The sequence below is a fragment of the Podarcis tiliguerta genome (genome assembly GCF_965153285.1).
Source record: "Podarcis tiliguerta genome assembly, chromosome: 14".
Taxonomy (NCBI): Eukaryota; Metazoa; Chordata; class Lepidosauria; order Squamata; family Lacertidae; genus Podarcis; species Podarcis tiliguerta.
Window position 1 is genome coordinate 36,059,914 of NC_139547.1, and position 23,495 is coordinate 36,083,408.

Genomic DNA, 23,495 nt, shown 5'->3' on the forward strand with positions numbered 1-23,495 from the left:
AGTCACAGAAGGCATGGTTTGGGAAAGAGATGGTGTGACAGTGGAGGCTGCTATATCAGGGCAAGTGGAGCACTGGCCCTCTAACCTCAACCTACCCTCAGCCAGCCCCCACCTGCCCACTCCGACACATTGCCAGTCTAAGGAATGGCACAGCCAATCAGCTTCCTTCTCCTTAGGCTCCGGGTTGCCCCTTGTAGCACTCAGCAAGGAGGAGGAGGGCGACAAAAGTTGGCTTCGACTCTAGTTCTGGCTGTGCCTGTCATTGGCTCTGGCTCCACCTACTGTTGGTCCCTCCCCCTGTCTTCCGCCTTACCAGTTCAAGTGGGCAGCAGCCACCTCTGAACATGGCAAGGACGTCTTGGTGCCGTGTGCCGCTGTCAACAGGGACTTGCGGCCACTGCTGGCTGTATGTGCCTGTATGACATGCCTACTGCTAAAGTATGTTCAAATCCATGTTGCCGTTTTTACATGCAGATGCCTCCCCTTTCTCTCCACTGGAACTTAGGTTGTAAATGCCAAGAAGAGGCTGACCTTTGTTTGCATGTTTCTCTGTACAGCACTGCATGCATTAAGGGTGCTATATATAGAATCTCAGCATTGAAAAGGACCTCCAATACCTTTTAGTGACTCTCTGTTGATGCAAGAAGCCCACTCCTACAGCTTCTTTGATAGGCGGCTACCCAGCTTAAAAATCTATCGCAACGGTCAATCCATTCCTCTCTGTGTGTTTGCATATATTATGTTCTGCTCTTAAGGACCAGCCCTACCATTAGGCAAAGTGAAGCAGTCGCCTCAGGTGGTGGATGCTGGCAGGTGGGTGGCGGCAGCAGCATCACCTTCAGCCATTCCTGCTGAGCCTCCTGGGCATTCTCCTCTGGTGGAGGTCAGAGCTATGTGTGCTAGAGACTTGTTATGCACCCCCTAAACTAGCCTGCTGCCTTCATGTGTGGTGGAGGACACAATCCCTTTCCCAGTGTTGAAGCAAGATTAAAGTCCCAGTCCGGGCCACACTTGCGCCAAACATTTAAAGCACTATGCTGCCACGTTAACAGCCATGGCTTATCCCAAAGCATTCTGGGAATTGTCATTTGTTATGGGTTCTGAGAGTTGTTAGGAGACCCCCTCTTCCTCTCACAGAGCTACAGTTCCCCAAGTGCTTTAACAATCAATTCACCTTTCCCAATGAACTCTGAGAGAAGTGCTGGCTGTTAATGTGGCACCATAGTGCTTTAAATGCATGGTGCAGATGTGACCCCGGTGATTCTGCTCTTGGAATTGTGGAAGACAGATGCCCTCTTGTCCTTTGCCTCAGTGGATAAAAATATTTTGGGCAAGCTGTTGCTTCTAAGTGTTATATATCTTAACAGTTAAAACGTATCCCCTGAAACAGATATACACACCTCTAGAGGTCGGGAAAGGTGATGCTACAATTTGGGCTAGAAACCTTTTTTCCTAGGGGTGACCTTTAAGAGTTCTCTCAGCCCCACTACTTACTGGGTTTGGGTTATCCTCTCTCCACTTCTTGTCGTGTTCCCAGTCATCCTTCCGGCCCCTTCTCTTTCTCTGACAGAAGCTCCTGCTTAGAAAGATGGCCAAGGCACGTCCAGCCTTGGTTCGTAGTGGGGCTTTTTCAGGTGTGTGCATTTGGCTTCACCTCTGTGTGCCACAGACCTTTTCTGTGGTGCGCCTGTTTGAGGTACGTTGCTTGGCACTCCCTGCACCTTGCTATCGGGGGTTCAGACGCCCGCTTGGCTGACAGGTGGGTTTAAATCCAGCAGAAGTCGAAAGTCCCACCACGCTCAAGTTCTATTCTTAGCCTCGGGATCTGTTTTCAGGACTGGCCAGCGAACGGACGTGGGGGGAAGAGGAGCGGTGGACGCTCCTGCAGGCACCGCAGAGGGCCCGTTTTGTTCCGTTCCGATGTTGCAGCACTGCTAAAAACGTGTGCAGAAAAGATGTTGCCTCTGGCTGGGTTTAGGTTTGGGGCGGGATGGGGTGGGGTGGGACATGGGGTGCATGGCCTGGGTGTGCTGTGTTGTGCATTTGTGCCGTGAATTGTAAAGGATATGCCCCTGCCGCTCTGTCTTCGCTTGCTTCCTGTTTCGCTTGTTGCTCTTGGGTGTCAGTTTTCCTGACTTAGTTTTCCTGTTGTTCATTCCACAGTCCAAATAAGAGGCTCTCAAGCAAGAAGGTAGCCAGGTACGCTCTGATGTTCCTTTTACTCTCCCTGCGCTTGCTCTCAAAGCCCACTCGACGGCTTCCTTGCGTGGGTCCCCGCCCCGTGTGGTGGGGGTCACTCTTTCTCCTTCCACCTTCTCTTTTCAGTGACTGCATGAGGGCAGTTTCTTTCCTTGTTTTTTTAAAAAGTACATCTGATCAGTTACATCTTTCGGCGTTGCATGCTAGAAGTGCATGTGGGTGGTCTCTGTTTGGTATATTTTCTCCTTGTCCCAGAGGGAATGGATGAAGTACTCCTGGAGGCTCTATTTATATTTTGCTTGGATTTGAGGAGTCTTGCAGTTTGGGGGGGTTGTCATTTTTTTACTAGTCTGCGGGGGGCTGGTGAAGAAGGGGGACACAGCGAACCTGCATTTCCACACTGGGTACAGAGGAGGGGGCTTCTCTCCTCCCTGTAGCCTGTTTGGTTTCTCTGCTGGGTGCACAGGAGGGCCGGATTGCTTGACCTGTCCTCCATCCACCCTACTCACTAACTGACATGCTGCTCCTTGTTACCAGTCTAGCACTTAAATTTGGAAGGCTACCTTGTCTCAGGGGTAAAAGCTGTAAGGCTTCTGCCCAGCATACCTTGGGAGACTGCTTTCTCCACGTGGGGCTCTCCTGTTGAAGCATCTCAGACATCCACCAGGACCCACTTTGTCTTAATGATTATTCTCTACACATTGGTTGCAATAAGAACAAAGTGTGAGAAAGGGAATTCTTAGGGCTTCTTCCCTGCTCTCGCTCGCTCTCTTCCCCCAACCCAGCATTATGGAATAGCATCCTGCCGCTGATTTGCCAAAATTCAACCAGAGCATGCGGATACCCATCTGTTGGTCCGCCCTTCGGGACTCACGATTAAACTATGAAAGTTGCACAAGGGGTGGGTGTTCTTCACTGGGTTAGGTGTTGCTTTTGCTGCCATTCTGGGTCTGGGAAAAGGGGTTAGCTTTAATCAGAGCAACCCACTGAAATTAACGGACATGATGAACTTAGTTCCTTTATTTTCACTAGGTCTACTCTGACTAAAACTTAGGTGGATACATTTAAGCAGCTAAAACACCAGCAACTCCCTCCCGCAAAGTAGGCGACACAGACACACACACACACACACACACACACACACACTCCTCCATCTGTTTTTAAATTCTCTTCAATTTATTACGTACCCAACCTGAGCCTCTGAAGTGGAGAGAGAGGGAGCATTTAAAAACTACATGGGAGGGGCTCCTCACACACTTCCTGCCCCAGGTAACACCCATGAGAGATGCCTGTAAGACTGGAGCTTTTACTTCACTTTCCTCGTTTATTGGGGGGCAGGATGCAGCTCACCAACTCTCTCATGCTAGCTGACCAGTGGGACCAGTTTCTTTCTGACATGCACACTGGTTGGGACAATATTGATTGCTCAGTCACTGCTGTGTCCTCCTCCTGCCACCACAGCCAGAGGTAACTAACATGGCATCCTCCAAATAAATGTTGCTGGGCCCCAACTTCCATCAGCCCCACCTAACATGGACTAGTGGTTAGGGATGATGGGAGCTGTAGTCCAGCAACCTTTGGGTTAGGTTGGCTGTCCCTGCCATATAGCCTGGCTCAAATTTAATGGGCCATCAGGGAGGAGGCTGTGCTTGCCCTCTTGCAGGGCTTTTGGGGTGGCATTTCTTTACTAAACCTGACTCTGGCTCTGCCTTGTTTGCAAGAGACAGGTTTTGCTGCTGTGGAGGGAGATCTGGAATGAGGTCCATAGCTTCCAAGCTGCCTGTATATATTTCATGCTTTCCTTTGGTTCATCAGCATGTAACTTTTATTAACCACCTGTAACCTATCATTAACCACCTCTTATTAACCACCCTTCAAACACCACAATGCGTTCACAGTCTCTCGGTGCATGAATTTCTGTGTTTGCATGGTGGGTGGGGAAGGCAGAGGACACCCAAAGCCTGCCTCCCCCTTGTCCTTTGGGTGGAATATTGAACACTCTTTAAGTGATAAAGTGCATTACTAGTTAACAGCTGATAAATGTCTGACCTGGGTGTCATGTCATAAAATGATGGCCTTTGGACCACAACAGAGGCACACAGGGAGAAGTGTTAAAATGGAAGCAGCTTCCATGGGTGTGGGGGGCATAGAATCGTAGCATTGTCGAGTCGGAAGGGACCATGAGTGTCATCTAGTCCAACCCCCTGCAATGCAGGAGCCTCAACATGATGGGAGGTCTTGTTTTACCAATTTGCTCTCTGCCTCCCAGCCTGCCTCTTAGGGAACACAGAAAGCTGCCTTATGCTTTCCACCTAGCTGAGTATGGTCTACACTGACTGCCAGTGGCTCCCCAGGGTTTTAGGCAGAGAAATTTCCTGCCCCTACCTGAAAATGTGGGGATTCAACCTAGGAACTTCTGAATGCAAGGCAGGTGCTGTGCTCCTGAGCTATAGCTCTTCCCACGAAGTAGATTAGACTGAAATACAGCCGCTTGCCCAAGGCTGTCTAATAGGCTTTAGAGTGGGTGAGGATTTGAATGCAGGATTCCCAGATGCAAACGGGCCACTCCAGCAATTTATCCTGGGACGTCCAGCCTGCGAAGTATATATTCTGCAGCACTGAGCCACGGTCCTTTCTCTTTCATGTTCTTTATTGCTCTTGAGAACTTGTTTTATCTCGCTGCCATGAAGATCAGAAAGAAATTAAGTGGGAGAAAGTCAGATCTTAATCATCCCATATTCCAAAGAGCAAAGGGGAAAAGGTGTGTAAGTGTGGGTACCTGGTAATACGCTATTGTTCTCTCTGCCACCCCACAAAGGTGCCAGACAACCTTGCTCAGCTTAGAGGACTATTGAGGGATGCTGTGGGTGGGCAGCCAGTAGCCTGTGAAACAGAAGTGTTTGGGGTTTTTTAATTGAGAAGCCCAGCTGGTAGTCAGACAGGGCTTCTGAACTGCACTTGATGATGGAATCCCCTGCAGGAAGGGAAAGGAGCAAGGTGGAAATGTTATCCCATGCACAACTATGCTAGTTTGGTGTTCTCCTCTGTGATGATGGTCCTTCTAATTGTCTTCTTGCTTTGGATCGGCCTGGTCTGTCTTCGTTACAGGCACCTTCACCAGACAGGAACCCTCCCTCTGGATGTCATGGAGGAACCCTACCGGAACAACACTGAATGCCTGGAAGAGGACATCACTGATAAGGTGGGTGTGTTTTACAGCTGGAAAGCATTACTGTTAGAGTGTGTGGAAGCAAATGCTTTCTTCTCTGTCTGTCTGTTAAAGATCTGGGTATGTGTAACTAACACAGACCGGTGACTCATACAGAGAGGCACCAGACACCCTCCTCCCATAAGGGTGTAATGCTGCTGCAGTACTGCTCCAGACAATTGCGGGCTCCCAACTCCCACCAGCCCCAGCCTGCATGGCCAGTGGGATGCTTTACTTTTTATGTGTTTAGAAAAAATTCTAACCCATCCTTTATTAAAGGCCACAGGTTCCCTAACAATGATTACAAGAAAGCCACCTCACACTTTCCCAGCTGCTGCTGCTGCTGCGGTGCACTGGCTTAGGATATGCGAGTGTCCAGCATCTTAAGGGTTTTGAAACAGCAGCCCTGAGCATTGACTCAAATGGATTACCAAGAAGGAGCATTCTATTTTTAAATCTCTCCCAAAAGGTGAGGCTTTGGGTATTAGACTAAGGAGCCAAGGATGATAATATGACGTTAAGCAAAAGACCATGAAGTGTGGGGGAAACAAAGTGCACAACTGGTTAGAGCTGCTTGCTCTTGAATTGGACCAAAACCTCTGGCCCCAGACTGGCTTTCATGCCCTATGGGTGAAGCAGGAAGGACAGGCCTTTTAATGCTTGACTCTCACTGCTCCTTCTGCAGGTGATCTTCCTAGAGAAAAGAGTGACAGAGCTGGAAAAGGACACGGCGGCAAATGGGGAGCAGCACAGCCGCTTAAAGCAGGAAAACCTGCAGCTGGTGCACAGGTAAAAAGCGGGTGGGTGGGAGGTTGGCTTGCATGTCAGGTGTCAGCTTTGAGACGAGCCTGTCTGTGTGTTCAGAAATGGCATGTGACACAGTTGTGTGGAATGACAGGGCTTGAGACATGACACAGCCCTATCAATTGTTAGTAGAATTTACTTTATCATGCTCTGTTATTTAGCTGGTGGAGACAATGAGAAAGAGGAGAACTGGTTCTGGTTTGGGGTGTATGAAAGCATCAAGGTCAACTCAGTGTTCCATTTTCCTCTATACTCAATATAATTTTTCTCTTTTATTTAGTTATTGTGGTTCTCTATTTTGGTAAGCTCTGTTAGGGTCCATGGCAGCTATGTTAGTTGATCGACTTATAAAGCAGGAGACCCCTGGTTCAAACAAAGAAATTAGGCCAATGCTCAAATCATTGGGTGGGGGACATGATTCAGCTAATATTGTGAGGATAGGGTGTGCAGTTTGTGGATTTCATTATGGGCCTCATGCTTCCCCTCCATGCCCCAGTAATTTGGGTGTGGAGTGCATGTGTGCCATTTCAAATAGAATACTTCCTATTTATTTAAGCACAATTTCTATGTTTCTGAGCATTTACAAAGAACTACCTGAAATAGTAAGCAAATAATATTGATAGGAGCGAACATTAAAAACAAATTTAATGTAGTATTTTGTCAAAATATAAATAAAACCAGCAACTTTAAAACAAGTATACACAATAAGAAAATTTTCTTAATTTCATGGTGAAATGACCCCTATACCAAATGTTATTTTCCTTCATTTGTGTGCAAAATGCTTTTTCACCTAAACAGTTGTGCTCCAGGTGGAGTTGCCCTGTGGAGTGTCAGCCACTGAACTCCACAACCTCTCTATGTCTTCACAGAGCGAATGCCCTGGAGGAGCAGCTGAAAGAGCAGGAGCTGAAATCGGATGAGGTTCTCATGGATGAAATCCGGAAACAGCGGGATTTGCTGAGCAAGATGGAGCGGGAGAAGAGCATTGAGATAGAGAACCTCCAAGCCCGGTACGGTTGGCAAATGCGTGGAGACTCTGCTTAGGCACATCCATACTTGGGGTCATCCAGTTACATTCATTGGCAGAAGATTCAGCACGTAAAAAAGGAAGCCCTTATTCGTACAACATATAGTTAACACGTGTTGGTGCTGGTGGAGCTACATTCCCCTTTGGACAGCCTTCTAGGGGGTTCCCATGCCAGGGGTGGTTGGGACCAGGCTAAAGGTGGGTGGAGCAACCGATGTAAATTTTAGGCTTTGTACACTCACACACACTTCTCTATTCTCCATCCAGGCAAGCGAGAAGCAAGATCAGGGTTCAAGGGCACATGAGGCCAGCCAAGGCCAGTGAGGGGTGTGGCCTGGGGAGGGTCAAAAGGGCCAGGCAGAGAGGCCTCCTGCTTGCAGGGATGGCAATACATTTCCAAGCTTATGCTTGTTTCTGTGAACTGCAGGATACAACAGCTGGATGAGGAGAACGGCGAACTTCGATCCTGCGTCCCTTGCCTGAGAGCCAATATTGAGAGGCTAGAGGAGGTGAGGTTCCTCTGCCAGGCAGAGATTTCTGTAATATGCCTCCGTGTGCCTTAAAAATAAAAGGGGTGGTGTGCTTTCCTCTGGACCAGTGGTAAAGAAAAATGCATATGGCTCTATGTTTCAGTGACACAGCATTAATTATCCCACCCTTACTCAGCATCCTTACCTTCAGAGCAAGCTGTGCTCAGTTTGCTCTTGCCAGAGGTGCATCACACCTGCTTTAGGCCATGCACTTATGCAAATCTCTGATTATTTGTTTCCCCTTGAGGTCAAATACTAGCCTTTCTATGAATGTGAGCCTAGGCTGCCTTGTAACTTCAAACCTGTCACTTTCAGTCTCCAATCCCTATGTTCACTTACCTTGTAGTAAACCCCACTGAATATAGCAGGGATTTCTTTGGAGTAAATATGCATAGAAATGTATGATGTATCTCCTGTGGTTTGCTATATGTATCTCCCTATATGTATCTCCTGTGGTTTCCTAAGGTGATACTGCATCAACTTTCTCTTATATGATCAAGTGGGAGGCTAGGTTGGAGGGGTTGTGATTAGATTTTGGCTTAATTTTTGCGGGGGCAGGGGGTGGGTCACCTGTAATCCAAGATACAAAACATAGTACAAGTGAGTGAGACTTTTATTTTGGGATGCAGGCTACAAGTGTTCAGCTCCCTCAGATAAGAGGAAAGGAAAGGAAAGGAAAGGAAAGGGGAGAAGGGAATTTTGTAGCAGGTAATTGGTGATTTGCAAGTAGAGCTTGTATCCAAGTACAGGGTGAGTCTTTTAAAAGAGGCCCTGTGGAACATGTGTACTCTGTATCCACGGGGCCTCTTTTAAAGGACTCATCCTGTATATACTGTAACTGGGAAATTAACATTGTATATGAATTCTGTGATTTTATACAAAATGGGCAATATGCACAGATGGATTTCCCTTGGTATCAAAGCCAGACATTCTGACACCTTGTTTCAAATATTAGCTAATAGTATGTGCAGTTTTTGTCCTTTTAACTTGAGAGTAATGGTTTCTGGATGATACATTTTTTAAAAAAGAAAGGTTCCTTGTCTTGTTGTCTAAAAATCTACACTTTTGTTTGTTCTATGATTTTCAGTCCAAAGGCTATTTTTGTCCTGCTTTTTGGAAGCTTAATTTGACTATTTTTGCTGCATTGTTGAATACTTAGGGTATTGAGTTGAAACCTTCAGTTAGGCTTCTAGTTACTAATTGTTACTGGTAGCAAACAATTGTTTTGGTTAGATATTGAAAACTGGTGGTTATTCCATCATGTAAAGCATATCTGATCAACATTTTAGAGAATGCTGAAAAAGACAGGCTGATAGTTGTGGTAAGAACTTATCTCAGAAACTTCTTTGCTGCTAGCTAGAAATTTAATAGAAGAAGAAGAAGTTATTTTTTATTGCTTTTTTGCAACATGCATTGTCACTTTATTCCAGTTAATAAGACACCAGTTTCTATAAATCTTTAAGGAGGGTTATGAAGACCAAGAGTGTACAACAATCTCGTAAAGTAGGCCAGTGTTACCTTCATGTTACAGATGCGGGTGGGGTGACAAAGCTGAGAGGAAGAGATGCCTGAGGCCCCCTTTTACATTCATGTTTGGCCAGGGAGTCTCCCCTTTTTGCTGACTATATGAGGAGACAGTTTCAAGCAGCATCCATAATAATAAAACCCAACTAATAGCATGTGTTCCCTTGTCTGGATCACTTGTGCATTTCTAACCCCTTTGCCTTGCTTAAAGCAGGTTTCTTATGTTCCTTGCTTGTTGTCATTCTGCCCTCTAGTGGCAGGCCAATGTTTTTAGTTGCCAACACAAATACTGACATGGCTGGTTGTGGGCTCCTCCTCAAGTCTGCTCTCAGCATCATGAACTGCTTGTGGACAGTGTGTCAGCTCAAACAGCCCTGAATTGGATACCAATGTTGTGTATTTTGGGATAGTGGGATATTAACTGAGCTTGGTAGCAATCAGTCCTGCAGTGTCCCTTTTCCAAGTGTGGGAAGGCATGGGGTCTTGCTGGACTTCAGAGGTGCTTGGAAGAGGCGAGAGTGTTGGGAGGGTTACAGTTTCATTTCCCTGGTGTGTTTTTTTCAGGAGAAGCAGAAATTGCTAGATGAAATAGAAGACCTCACAATGCAGCTCAATGAGGAGCAGGAGAACAAGAGGAAGTTGGGAGACAAGCTGACCCACGAGAGGCACCAGTTCCAAAAGGACAAGGAATCGACCCAGGAGGTGAGCAGAGCCTGCTGGCTTCCAGAGGGGGACTGCACCATGGGGCACTCCCTGCTATCCTGCCTCACCCCCACCCCCATATATCTCACTCATCTTCTGACTAGATTATTTATATTGTTTATTAAATTTGTATACCATCCTTCATCCACAGATCTTGAGGCGGTTCACGACATAAAAATACAATATAAAAGCACAAAATACATGATAAGAACAAAGAAACAAAAACCCACCCCATCCTCTCCAGAGCAGGCTTTTTCCTTGTCTTTTTTCACTATGTTTAGCAAAATGCATTGCTTTGCCAACCTGGTGAACTCTAGATGTTTTGGGCTACAACTCCCATCAGCACGTGTTGGCTGGCGCTGATAGGAGTTAAGAATCCCAGCAGCATAGTGAGGGCCACAGGTTCCCCATCCCTGCCGTAAAGTCTTGGCCCTTATCAGTCCTGCCCTTGGCTGTTGATCTCCAGTTTTGGGTGGAACTAGTTGTAGATCATCGAGGGACGCTGGTGGCGCTGTGGGTAAAAGCCTCAGCGCCTAGGGCTTGCCGATCGAAAGGTCGGCGGTTCGAATCCCCGCGGCGGGGTGCGCTCCCGTTGCTCGGTCCCAGCGCCTGCCAACCTAGCAGTTCGAAAGCACCCCCAGGTGCAAGTAGATAAATAGGGACCGCTTACTGGCGGGAAGGTAAACGGTGTTTCCGTGTGCTGCGCTGGCTCGCCAGATGCGGCTTTGTCACGCTGGCCACATGACCCGGAAGTGTCTCCAGACAGCGCTGGCCCCCGGCCTCTTGAGTGAGATGGGCGCGCAACCCTAGAGTCTGTCAAGACTGGCCCGTACGGGCAGGGGTACCTTTACCTTTACCTTTAGTTGTAGATCATAGGATTATGTTTAAGACTTCATTTCAGGGTGGGTGTAAGGTTATCAAAGGCCTCCTGTCTGTCTGTCTGTCTGTCTGTCTGTCTCTCCTTTTTGAATAAATATTACATTGTTATCAGTACAGAGGCATTTGTGCCTTTTGCCTTACACACCTAGTGCACCAGCCCCCTTGCAGCAAAGAGTCGCTTTGTGTGTATGGGTTAGTGCTCTTTGGTGATAGTCCTCCACTAATCTAGTTTGCCTCCCTTGCCTTGCAGTTGATTGAGGACCTCAGGAAACAGCTGGAGCACCTGCAGCTCTTCAAGCTGGAAGCAGAACAGCGAAGGGGCAGGAGCAGCAGCATAGGCCTCCAGGAATATAACAGCCGGACGCGGGAGACAGAACTGGAACAAGAGATCAGGCGGCTCAAGCAGGTACTCGAGCTTCCCTTACAGACTTCTATGCTAGATCTGAATTGGGCACTGGGAGGAGAGAGCATTGTGTGTCTCAGTATAGCTCTACTGGCCCTGCATTTCAGAGACTGGTTCAAATTGAATGCAAGAGGATGCTAAAAAAACGTGCTGGCTGGAACAACTAAAGGTCAGATGTTGGTGGAGAGAGGTCAAAATAAATGAGCAAGTTTATAACTAAACTGTTGAATCTTTGGTCCTTAAACCATTATTGTGCCCTTAGGATTTGGTATGTTGGCTAAGCAGAACAATTGTGCACTCATTAATCATATACACTTCTCCCAGCGGTATGCTAAAATAATCATTCCATGGCACATTATTCTTAAACTTAGATCTTCTGCCATTTGCAGATCTTTTACAGATTGTAGGTGCCAAGTAATGTCATCCACATATCTGCAGAGCATATCTAGATGGTCAGCTTCTTTATAAGCCATCCCGCTGCAGGATCAAAAATGCATTTTTAAATGATTTACATTAAAGATATAGCTTGCTATTTATTCTGCAGACTCAAGGGAATATTTTTTGTCAAGCATTATTTTATATTACCTGGATGAAACACGTCAGGATGTTGTGGGCACGGTTGTTGTTGGAGAACCAGTTTTATATTACTTATATGGTGGCATTATTTGTCACAGCTGCCAGGAAATTATGACCATGCATCTGAATTACTTTTATAATCATTTTTAATTCAGCTGAGGTTTATGAGGTCGTATCCAATGCACTCGTGCAACAGACTTGCATGTGCTCAGTGCAGCTCTTCTACAGCACCCCATGTATCATCAAAATCTGCTCTGGGGGGTTGTGGGACGCATGAGGGGAGGAGAGAAAGAGTCCCATTGCTCCAGCAAAGCAATGCACGGGGAGCATTAGACAGAACTCATGGCACGTATGTTTTAGTTTTGAAAGATATTTATGTGTGCTGTCAATTTGTGGCATGAATGGATGTGAGGTTTGCAAAGGCTACATGTAAGTGTATCACAAATACTGTCAGTCCGAATACTAGATGGTGGGCATCTGCAGTAAGGCAGCTTCACACATTTGTTCATAGTGGAAGGAGCTGGTAGTGATAACAGTTGCAACATTTTGGGTTTCTTTTTGCCAACAGGATAACCGAAACTTGAAGGAACAGAATGATGAGCTGAATGGGCAGATCATAAACCTCAGTATTCAAGGCGCCAAGAACCTCTTCTCTGCTTCCTTCTCTGAATCTCTGGCTGCAGAAATCAGCTCTGTCTCCAGAGATGAGGTACTGTGGGAGGGACTGCGGGAAACTCTGGGTACCACTTTCCTGTCAGCAGTAAAGGTGAAATTAAATTCATATGAAATGGAAATCAAAAGTGTGGTGGTAAAATTTTGCAGTCAGAACTCAAACCTTGCAATACTTTGGGTTTTTTAAGGAAGACTAAGGACTTAAATCTTTTTCCCATATCCAAGTGTAAATACATTATAAATTATCAGTTTGCCAGATGCAAGCCCCCCCCCCCCCCCCCACGTTTTAATTTGGAACAAATAATCAAATTCAACAGCCAACTCAGCATAATGCTGAGGTCTCGCTGTTGATGCTGCACTGAAGTGCTGTGCCTACATGGAATTTGGCAGGTATGAATCCTGATGAGACAGAAACTGCATTTCTTCCCCCCTCAAAAACAAACAAAAGTTTCTGACCTTTAGGAAGTTGAAAGGTATTTATTCCAGTGAGAAAATGGAAGTTAGACCAGAATCTTTAAATTTTAATTTGTGGACCACCCTTCTGCAGTACTCTCCTTGTCACTTACAACCCAGTGTAATGACAAAATAGGTATATGGGGGTGGGGATTGTGCCATTTTTCTGCTTTTATTATTATTTCTCTCTCTGAATATGGTTTTATTGATGCATTTTAAGAGTTGTAAGCTGCCCTGAGGGGTCTTAAATCAGCAAATATAAAAGCTGTATTTTGTGAGTGAAAGCTGATCAGTAAAAAACAGTCCAGTAAGTTCTCTCTGGAAGACACAGTGTTAGAGTGGTACATAAAGCAGTTACCCTGGGATTCATTTCAAAATCTTTTCCTAATAATCATGTAAAATTGGGGTGCAGGTGGGCCTCACTCTGTATATTTAATTGTAAGGGATGTCAGTTAAGACCACACACAACTGCAGGTGTCATTCACCTTTAAAATCCACTGAAGGAAACATTGAGAAGCATGAAGGGAGATGGAACATGGCAGCTGCTACTTTGTGATTGGTATGTTCCATCGAAGGTGCAAGAACAAGCTCTGGATTGATTCCACTGAGATTCCATTAGGAAGGACTATTGGTAATGGTTTGCTGCTCTTGTATTTGGGAGCTTTTTTCTGCACAGAAACATAGGAAGCTGCCTTATACTCAGTCCATCCAGCCAAGTAGTGTCTACGTTGACTGGCAGCAGCTCTCCAGGATTTGAGGCTGGATTCTCTCCCAGCCCTGTCTGGAGATGCTGGGGAATGGGATCTTCTGCATGCAAAGCAGATGTCGAACCACTGTGCTATGGCCCTCTGTGCAGCAGTTCATCATTGTACTGTGCCTTAGGACAAGCTGTTCAGCCCAGAGTTTGCCGACTCAGAATAATAGCCTTCATGTTTCCCTTCTCTCCCTCCTCCCTGCAGCTAATGGAGGCGATTCAGAAACAAGAAGAGATCAATTTCCGGCTCCAGGACTACATTGACCGAATCATTGTGGCCATCATGGAAACCAACCCATCCATCCTGGAGGTCAAGTAGGAGGCTGAGAACTGCGGTCCTGAGTGACACTTGGGTGCCGTGCATTTGCTGCTCTTGAGGAGATGCTGGCAAGTCTTGGCTCTTCTGCAAAGAAGGCGCGGGAAGCCTCACGTCATGAAATTGGTTAGGTGGTGGAACCTGGTGGACTTGTGGGAGAGAGAGACGGCTATTGAGCCTGGCTGCGCTGACTCCAGTGGGTTTTTGAGCCCTTGTGACTCACGAGGGTTGGGTGGGGGTGGGCAAAAGGAAACCCGGAGGGGAAAAAATGCAAGGCACAGAACACAGCGGGAAAAGGGGGTGGGGGAATGGGAACATACACCAGCAGCCTGCCGTGCTGGGCTGCAACTTGAAACCCTCTTCCTGTAAGCTTACAACCTTGCCCTCACAAGGGGAGAGAAAAGAGGTCCAAATCTCTCTTGCCCCGCAGCAGCCATCACAGGGGAGATGAAGAAGAGGAGAAGTTCTTCACTGCCTCCCTCCCTCCCTTGCCTTGCCCACCCCATCCTTCCTGAAAACTCACTGGGAGACACATCAGTTGCACTCTGCAGCATCTCCCTTCTTGAAGCTGTGGGCGCCCTCCAAGAGGGGTCAAGGCCACAAGACAAGTGGATGACTTTTATCATTGAACCAGTGGAAGGGGAGAAAAGGGCCCTTACCTGGTCCGAAAGTTTTAGTCTCTCTAGCTTGCAGAAGCATCCCCCTGTTGCACCCAGCAAAATATTTGAGGGAGGGGGCTTGCTTGTAGTCTGTGTGATCCCTGACCCCGTTCGTTTGGCAAGCTGCCTTAAAGAAAACATAGCTGGCTTGTTTCCTATCAGAGGTTGCAGGGAGGTGAACAGGTTCTGGCAGGTGGGGAAACAGGAGAGGGGCTTTCTGGCATTATAGTTTTTAAAAAATGCCTACTGACACCCTCTGCTTGAAGACCTAGTCGCAGCTGATGGCTGTTCTACAGGCCAGCTGCCCACCAGGTGATGTGGTTGGTCTGCTGGAGGCACTGGGGAGGGGGGACGCTCAGCTGATGATACTTCAGCACTGGAGGCAGAGCTATTCTTCCCCTCAGGTGCAGCAGCAGCCACATCCCTTCACCTTCACTGCACACCTTTATCTTATCCTTTTATTTTCGCAGGAGTTTGGTCACTTTAAGACAGGAATGGTGACTGTTGTATTCCATAAGAAATATTTTTTTTTTTTTTGCGGGAGGAGGAGAGAGATTTAAGATACTTCAGACAGCGAAGCAAGCTGTTCAGCTGCTGACATAACCATGTCTTGCTGCACAGAATGTTCCATTAACCAGAAATGAAGCTTTTGCCATCATATCCATACCAAGAGTCAAATCTGAAATGGTTAAAGCTGGCAGGATTTTGGGTTGTTTGCTTCATTTTGCATACCTTTTGGGACAGGATGAGAGAGATGGATGTGTTGCAACTTAATCCTCTTTTCCTTCTTCCCTTCTCCTCCTCTCTAAGCCCAATTGGAAGAAAAAATGTATGTTGCCCACCTCCCCATCCAAAATTTTATAGGAAAAGGTTGGTTTTTCCCATACCTAAAAGGTATGCTGTCTCCACAGAACCAGAAGGTTAAGGTGTTCTTCTATATATATGTATTTTAAAATCTGGCCCTGGGGGTTGGTTTTAAATCATGTTTTGCTTGGGGGTTTCTCTTTTTAATGGCACAACTAGGGAACAGGGAAGGTGACGCGTAAATCTGTTGTTGATGGATCCTGCTGCTTTGTACATAGATAACATTCAGGACCCCCTAAGAAGGGGCACTGATTGGCCAGTGCCTGGGACTCCCAGTGAAGGTTTGATTCTGGGATGGAGCTGAGAGTTCTGAGCTTTTTCTGGGTGCCTTCTCTCTCCTTCTCCCTCTCTCTCTTAGATCTCCCCGCCCTCTCTTAAAGCACACACATTTAGGCACAAGGTATGTAGCGGTACCCCACATATTTGCCTGAGCCATCTAAGCATCTGGCTCTCATGGAGAGCAGAAGTGGGCAGTGAAAGCTGACATATCTCCTTCTTCCTGGAAAGCATTAAGTGCTTGTTCTCAACCCTGATGTACAGGGAAAGCAACAATCCTATTCTGTTTTTTTTTAATTCAAAAATGCACCAAAGTGAGCACCCCAATCCAAGGTCACTGGGTTTTGCTCCTATTGAGCTCAATTGCATTTACCAGGTTCCCAGGATGAATTGCGGCACCATGGCCAGATTATGTGGAACTATTTTTTTGTATTATTATAATCAGTGGGTTCATGCTCTATAATTTCTAGCTAGATCAAGTGTGGGGGTGAGGAACACAGGGACAAAAAATGTGGAAGTGTTTGCTTCTCCACCTGGACAGTGATTCTTTGAGCTTAAACACCCACCTTCACATTTATCCCCTTGCTGTGCCCACTCAACCACCCCTGAAATCTGGAGAAAGAATCCGCGTATTGTACATTTCCAGTGGACTCTTGGGTGTAAATCAGTGTATACTTGGAGAAGGAAGGCTTTTCTTTTTCTACCTTGTAGAGTTAGGTATTTTTTATAGATTGATGGCTGATCAATTTTTTAATACTTCCAAAAAAGAGAGCAATGTATCTGTGTATACACACACACATGCACACACACACGCACATATATATATGTATAATGTACAAATCTATAAATAAGCAGATCTGCCTTTCTTGACTTGGGCATCTATGCCCGCGATAACACACACACTCCTCTCCCAGCCCTCCCGGTTGATCACAAAGAGGTACTGTAATGTAAATAGTCACAGGAGGGGGAAAATTATAATAATAAACCAACAAAAGTGAAGCACTGGCTTGCACACTGCTTTAATTTCCTGAGGAAACCTGTTCTTCCCTGCAGGTATGTGAAGGAACTTCCAGAAAGAGGCGAACAGTATTTGTCTTAACGGGTGTACTGACTCTTGTCTGATTAAAAGCTGTTACCGTCTCTTTGCTGGAGACCAGTCTCTCTCTGTCTCGGTTTTTGTTCTCTTTTGTGTTGCAATGCACCAGGGAAATATGGGAATGATAAGAGGGGTGGGGGCGGGACTCCTGGCGCAGAGGCAGGAGCCACAGCCTACCTGTAATGGGAATGGGAGTTGACTGGGAGCATCAGGCTATGTGGGTGAGTCTTCACGTGGGCTTTGCAGAATTTGGCCCCAGGAAGCTGCACCCAGGATATTAACCAGAGGTCATCTGCCATTGTTAGTCAAACATGCCCCTGGAAGTGCCACATGTGCATTTGTATGTGACTATAATAAAACACACATCGCTACACGGGGTGATTCATTCTGATACATTCATCTGCATTCAAGCCAGGATGTTGAGATATATATACACACACATGAACAAGTTCTTCATGTAGAGAATTTTGTACATTTGGTGGGGATATTTGATGGTTTATCCAGTACTGAGCATATTCACACAACAGGCACACTTCCCTAAGGTATTAACAGAGGCCTAACATAAGTTCCGGGAAGTGATTTGAAAACTCATGTTAAAAAAGATATTAACCTCATAGACAATTGTGCAAGGCTGATGACACTTCTCTTGTTCTGCCACTAGATGGCATCAAAGAGCTGCTGGGATTTGAGTGCTAGCTCACTGCAGAATGTATGGGAGAAAGCGGGGGGGGGGGGGGGCCTCTGCAGTTGAGTTGCTGACAGTAAGTGCTGGGCCAGCAAGAGGTGGTGGTGGAGGTAAATTGTGCATGCACCTTACCAGTGTCTCCTAGTGCTGCCTTTCATTTTCCCTATCAAAGTGTGTGGCAGCCATTCTCTTGTATGGGAGAAAGCAAAGTGGTGCATCTAGTGGCGCTACTGGGCTTCATCTGCCCCCTGCCCTTGATGGAGAGTGGCCACTTGTGCATTGCCAAACATAACATGCCCTATTTTATGTTACAGACGCACATTTAGAAATAATCACTATATTTAATTATCCAGAAAGAGACTACTTCTTACCGTACTGGAGAAGACAAACAGCAAGTGACCTGTGTGCCTTCTTACCTGCAGTCCAGGTGCTCATGGCTGATGGGCAACTTCAATCCTCCTCCTCCTCCCTGGTTCTCCCCTTTTTTGGTTCTTCGTCTTTAACTGGACAGCCTCTGTAAAGTAGAACACATGCTCACCTAACCATAGTGACCTTGGACACCTGAAAACTGAGACTACTCCTATTTGCATAGCCTCTTCCTGGGCCTTGTTTGGTTGTGGCACTTTTAAGAACTGAGCATTTTATATAGATGGACTGTGAATCTCTTATTATTTGTTTGTTTGTTTATATTCCACTTTATCCAAGGTGCTCAAGGTGGTCAACATGGTTCTCCCCCTTCTCATTTAATCTCCACAGCAATCCTGTGAGGTAGGTTAGGCTGAGAGGCAGTGACTGCCTCAAGGTAACACAGTGAGCTTAATGTCTGTGTGGAAATTTGAACTCTGATTTTCCAGCTCCTAGATTCAGGTAGGTAGCTGTGTTGGTCTGATGCAGTAGAAATATATATATATATATATATATATATATATATATATTTGCTTTCGTAGATTTTCACGGGTACAGGAATGCAGGTTTTGGTGTCCTCGGGTGTCTTCCCGTGTAAAAGTTGGGGTGTCTAGGCGACGTTTCGACGAGGTCTCACTCGTCATCTTCAGGCTGGTGCTTTCGGCTTCTTGTTACTGGAACAGAGCAGGATCTCAGTGTTTGAGTTCCTATAAATACTGTTGAGGAGGTGTGGTGTATAGCCTCCAATGTTCTGGGCAGAGAGGAGGTTCCCAGGCTAGTGTGCCTTTTCTTCTTTTGTTCCTTAATTACTTGAGGGATATCTTGAGTGATTTCTTGAGTGATTTCCTGAATCCCACTTAGGTGGGTCATTAGGTGTGGATTAGTTGCTAAAGCCTTCGTGTCTTGAACTCTTGAACTTTGTGAAGAGTTTTTCTGAGAAGATGGCTGTACTGCACTTGGTTGTGCTCTGGCTTGGCTTCGTGTATAGGGGCGAGCTGTGGTTTTGTGGCCTGTGCCAGCCAGATCTGTGTAGGGATTGCAGGGGGGTGCAGCATCCGGAGGTGCCACCCTGGTTTGGCTACTGGATGGTGTCTGTAATTTATCTGTGGAGAGGGTCTGGGTTTGGGTCTGGTGTGGTTGATTGGTGATGGCGTTCTGTGTGCCTCTGGATCTGGTGTCAGATTTTGTGGGGAGGGCTAATTTCCAGATGTCTGGCAAGCGGGATGTGTCGTCACGCTTGTTCATGTTGTGAGGGTGTTTCTCTATCTCGATGGCTTCCATGATTATTCTCTTGTGGTGATGTTCCATGTTAAAGAGCAATTTGGAATCTGCAAAATTAATTTCGTGTCCTGTTTCTTTCATGTGTTGGAAAAGAGAGGAAGTTTTTTCTTCTTTTTTGACGGCATTCTTGTGTTCTGCGATCCGTGCATTTATTCGTCTGTTTGTTTGTCCAATGTACGTGGCTGGGCAGACTTTGCAGGGTATTTCATAGACCCCTTGGTTTTCCAACTGAATTTTATCCTTGGGGTTTCTGAGGATATTGGCTATTTTTTGGTTGGTGCAAAAGGCTGTTTTGATATTGTGTTTATGGAGGATTTTGCTAATTTTATCTGTAGTGCCCTTGATATAAGGAAGGAGGGCTATGCCATTGTTTTCTTCTGTGTCTTGGTTTTTGGGGGGTGTTTCTTTTTGGATTAGCTTCGTAACCCTGTTTTGCTGGTATCCATTGGCAATTAACACATTTGAGAGATTCTGTAACTCAGTTGTCAAGTGGTCTTCGTCAGCCAGGCGTTTGGTTCTGGAGATGAGAGTCTTGGCTACGGAGTTTATTTGTGCAGGGTGGTGGTGTGATTGTGCATGTAAGTAGCGGTTGGTGTGTGTTTTTTTCCGGTAGATAGTGTGTCCTAGGGAGCCATCAGGTTTTTTGTAGATTAGGACGTCAAGGAAGGGAAGTTGGTTGTTGGCTTCTATTTCCATAGTGAATTGTATTTTGGGGTGTAGGCTGTTGAGATGTGTGAGGAAGCTATCCAGTTTTTCCTTCCCGTGTGGCCAAATTACAAAGGTGTCGTCAACATATCTGAGCCAAAGTTTGGGTTTGTGTTCTGACTTGTCTAAAGCATTGGTTTCAAAGTGTTCCATGTACAGGTTAGCGATGACCGGTGAGAGGGGTGATCCCATAGGTGCTCCTTCTATCTGTTTGTATCTTTGTCCATTGTGGATGAAGTACGTGTTGGTTAGGCAGTGGTTGGTCAGGTCCAAGATGTATTCGGGGGGATTGTATTTGTTTTGAATGGCTGTCAAGGCTTCATTAATGGGCACTTGTGTGAAGAGAGATACAACATCGAAGCTCACAAGTAGGTCATTGGGTTGTAGGTTTTGCTTCTTTATTGTTTCTATGAACTGGAGGGAGTTTGGAACGTGTGAAGAGATGGATTCTGCATAGGGCTGAAGTTGCTTGGCGAGAAATTTAGCGAGATTTTGTAGAGGTGAGCCTATGGAGCTGACTATTGGTCTGAGTGGTGTTCCTTCTTTGTGTATCTTGGGGAGGCCGTAGAGTTTGGGGCATCTGGATGATTTTTCTCTGGGGATGATTCTTAGCTGGATTTCTTCACTGATAGGAGAGGCTTTTATTTTGGATTTGGTGGTTTTTTCCAGATAGGTGGTGGGATCTGTTTTTATAGGTTGGTAGGTAGGGTCTTGGAGTAGATTTGATAGTTTTGCTTGGTAGTCCGATGTGTTCATCACAACAGTGGCATTACCTTTGTCTGCTGGGAGAATGATTATGTTGTTGTCTTTCCTCAGGTTGGTGAGTGCTTTCTGTTCTTCTTTGTGTAAATTGCTTCTGGGTGGTTTGCTGGAGCAGAGGATGTTGGTGACTTCAAGTCTGATTTTATTGGCTTCATCTGGATTGATTTTGGTTAGGCTAGCTTCGACTCCGCATATGATGTTTTCCGTGGGGATGCGTCTCGGGGCGACTGCAAAGTTGAAACCTTTGGAGAGTACTTTGGTTTCAGTTGAGGTGAGGATCCTGTCTGATATGTTATGTACTGTTTGTTTCATGGGTTGTTGTGGAGGGTGGCTGGGCTTCTGGCGTTTCTCTAGTTTGTGGAGTTTGTTGGTGTGTGTGTCTGTCTTGTGTGAGGTCTCCGTTTCAGCTCTCCAGACGGCTAGTTGTTTGCATTTGTCCCAGAGTGCAGGGTGGATTTTGTTACAGAGTTTGAGGTGAAGAGTGAGTAGATCTTTGTTGGTTTGGTTTAGTAGGTATCTTTTCTTGTGTAGTTCGTTTCTGATTAGAGATAGTTCAGTTCGTTTCAGGATCCTTTCGGTAGCTGGGGTTTTAGAGTGGAATTTAAGTTGGAAGCATGTGGGAATTAAGTTGTTGTCTCGGCAGTTGCGTAGGAACAAGAGATCACATAAGATGGTGGCTCTTCGGATTTCTAGTTTCTCGTAGGTTCTTGTCAGCTGGAAGGTTTCCTCCCCGTAGAGGTGAGATATTTGCTTTCGTAGATTTTCACGGGTACAGGAATGCAGGTTTTGGTGTCCTCGGGTGTCTTCCCGTGTAAAAGTTGGGGTGTCTAGGCGACGTTTCGACGAGGTCTCACTCGTCATCTTCAGGCTGGTGCTTTCGGCTTCTTGTTACTGGAACAGAGCAGGATCTCAGTGTTTGAGTTCCTATAAATACTGTTGAGGAGGTGTGGTGTATAGCCTCCAATGTTCTGGGCAGAGAGGAGGTTCCCAGGCTAGTGTGCCTTTTCTTCTTTTGTTCCTTAATTACTTGAGGGATATCTTGAGTGATTTCTTGAGTGATTTCCTGAATCCCACTTAGGTGGGTCATTAGGTGTGGATTAGTTGCTAAAGCCTTCGTGTCTTGAACTCTTGAACTTTGTGAAGAGTTTTTCTGAGAAGATGGCTGTACTGCACTTGGTTGTGCTCTGGCTTGGCTTCGTGTATAGGGGCGAGCTGTGGTTTTGTGGCCTGTGCCAGCCAGATCTGTGTAGGGATTGCAGGGGGGTGCAGCATCCGGAGGTGCCACCCTGGTTTGGCTACTGGATGGTGTCTGTAATTTATCTGTGGAGAGGGTCTGGGTTTGGGTCTGGTGTGGTTGATTGGTGATGGCGTTCTGTGTGCCTCTGGATCTGGTGTCAGATTTTGTGGGGAGGGCTAATTTCCAGATGTCTGGCAAGCGGGATGTGTCGTCACGCTTGTTCATGTTGTGAGGGTGTTTCTCTATCTCGATGGCTTCCATGATTATTCTCTTGTGGTGATGTTCCATGTTAAAGAGCAATTTGGAATCTGCAAAATTAATTTCGTGTCCTGTTTCTTTCATGTGTTGGAAAAGAGAGGAAGTTTTTTCTTCTTTTTTGACGGCATTCTTGTGTTCTGCGATCCGTGCATTTATTCGTCTGTTTGTTTGTCCAATGTACGTGGCTGGGCAGACTTTGCAGGGTATTTCATAGACCCCTTGGTTTTCCAACTGAATTTTATCCTTGGGGTTTCTGAGGATATTGGCTATTTTTTGGTTGGTGCAAAAGGCTGTTTTGATATTGTGTTTATGGAGGATTTTGCTAATTTTATCTGTAGTGCCCTTGATATAAGGAAGGAGGGCTATGCCATTGTTTTCTTCTGTGTCTTGGTTTTTGGGGGGTGTTTCTTTTTGGATTAGCTTCGTAACCCTGTTTTGCTGGTATCCATTGGCAATTAACACATTTGAGAGATTCTGTAACTCAGTTGTCAAGTGGTCTTCGTCAGCCAGGCGTTTGGTTCTGGAGATGAGAGTCTTGGCTACGGAGTTTATTTGTGCAGGGTGGTGGTGTGATTGTGCATGTAAGTAGCGGTTGGTGTGTGTTTTTTTCCGGTAGATAGTGTGTCCTAGGGAGCCATCAGGTTTTTTGTAGATTAGGACGTCAAGGAAGGGAAGTTGGTTGTTGGCTTCTATTTCCATAGTGAATTGTATTTTGGGGTGTAGGCTGTTGAGATGTGTGAGGAAGCTATCCAGTTTTTCCTTCCCGTGTGGCCAAATTACAAAGGTGTCGTCAACATATCTGAGCCAAAGTTTGGGTTTGTGTTCTGACTTGTCTAAAGCATTGGTTTCAAAGTGTTCCATGTACAGGTTAGCGATGACCGGTGAGAGGGGTGATCCCATAGGTGCTCCTTCTATCTGTTTGTATCTTTGTCCATTGTGGATGAAGTACGTGTTGGTTAGGCAGTGGTTGGTCAGGTCCAAGATGTATTCGGGGGGATTGTATTTGTTTTGAATGGCTGTCAAGGCTTCATTAATGGGCACTTGTGTGAAGAGAGATACAACATCGAAGCTCACAAGTAGGTCATTGGGTTGTAGGTTTTGCTTCTTTATTGTTTCTATGAACTGGAGGGAGTTTGGAACGTGTGAAGAGATGGATTCTGCATAGGGCTGAAGTTGCTTGGCGAGAAATTTAGCGAGATTTTGTAGAGGTGAGCCTATGG

The 23,495-nt window shown here is 46.0% G+C and overlaps 1 protein-coding gene and 1 long non-coding RNA gene across 15 annotated transcripts in view; one reads left to right on the forward strand and one right to left on the reverse strand.

Annotated features, from left to right (window-relative positions):
• The window catches only part of RAB11FIP3 (RAB11 family interacting protein 3), an 87,971-nt gene extending 70,964 nt beyond the window's left edge, over positions 1 to 17,007 (forward strand). For 10 of the 14 annotated variants that reach the window (XM_083412426.1, XM_083412424.1, XM_083412435.1 and 7 more), the window contains 9 exons: positions 2,164 to 2,199; positions 5,308 to 5,401; positions 6,093 to 6,196; positions 7,081 to 7,221; positions 7,666 to 7,747; positions 9,857 to 9,994; positions 11,124 to 11,279; positions 12,421 to 12,561; positions 13,937 to 17,007. In XM_083412426.1, coding sequence (XP_083268552.1) covers positions 2,164 to 2,199; positions 5,308 to 5,401; positions 6,093 to 6,196; positions 7,081 to 7,221; positions 7,666 to 7,747; positions 9,857 to 9,994; positions 11,124 to 11,279; positions 12,421 to 12,561; positions 13,937 to 14,050 — 1,006 coding nt within the window. In that variant the 3' untranslated portion in view covers positions 14,051 to 17,007. Of the gene's footprint in view, positions 1 to 2,163; positions 2,200 to 5,307; positions 5,402 to 6,092; positions 6,197 to 7,080; positions 7,222 to 7,665; positions 7,748 to 9,856; positions 9,995 to 11,123; positions 11,280 to 12,420; positions 12,957 to 13,936 lie in introns of those variants that run through there. The other 4 variants (XM_083412428.1, XM_083412431.1, XM_083412434.1 and 1 more) reach the window with 2 other exon arrangements.
• LOC310663987 overlaps positions 11,981 to 23,495 on the reverse strand; it is a 32,736-nt gene continuing 21,221 nt past the window's right edge. The window contains exons 3-4 of the long non-coding RNA XR_014504718.1: positions 18,044 to 18,141; positions 11,981 to 12,603 (exon numbers count right to left, since the gene is read on the reverse strand). This is a non-coding gene — a long non-coding RNA (uncharacterized lncRNA). The remainder of the gene's footprint in view (positions 12,604 to 18,043; positions 18,142 to 23,495) is intronic.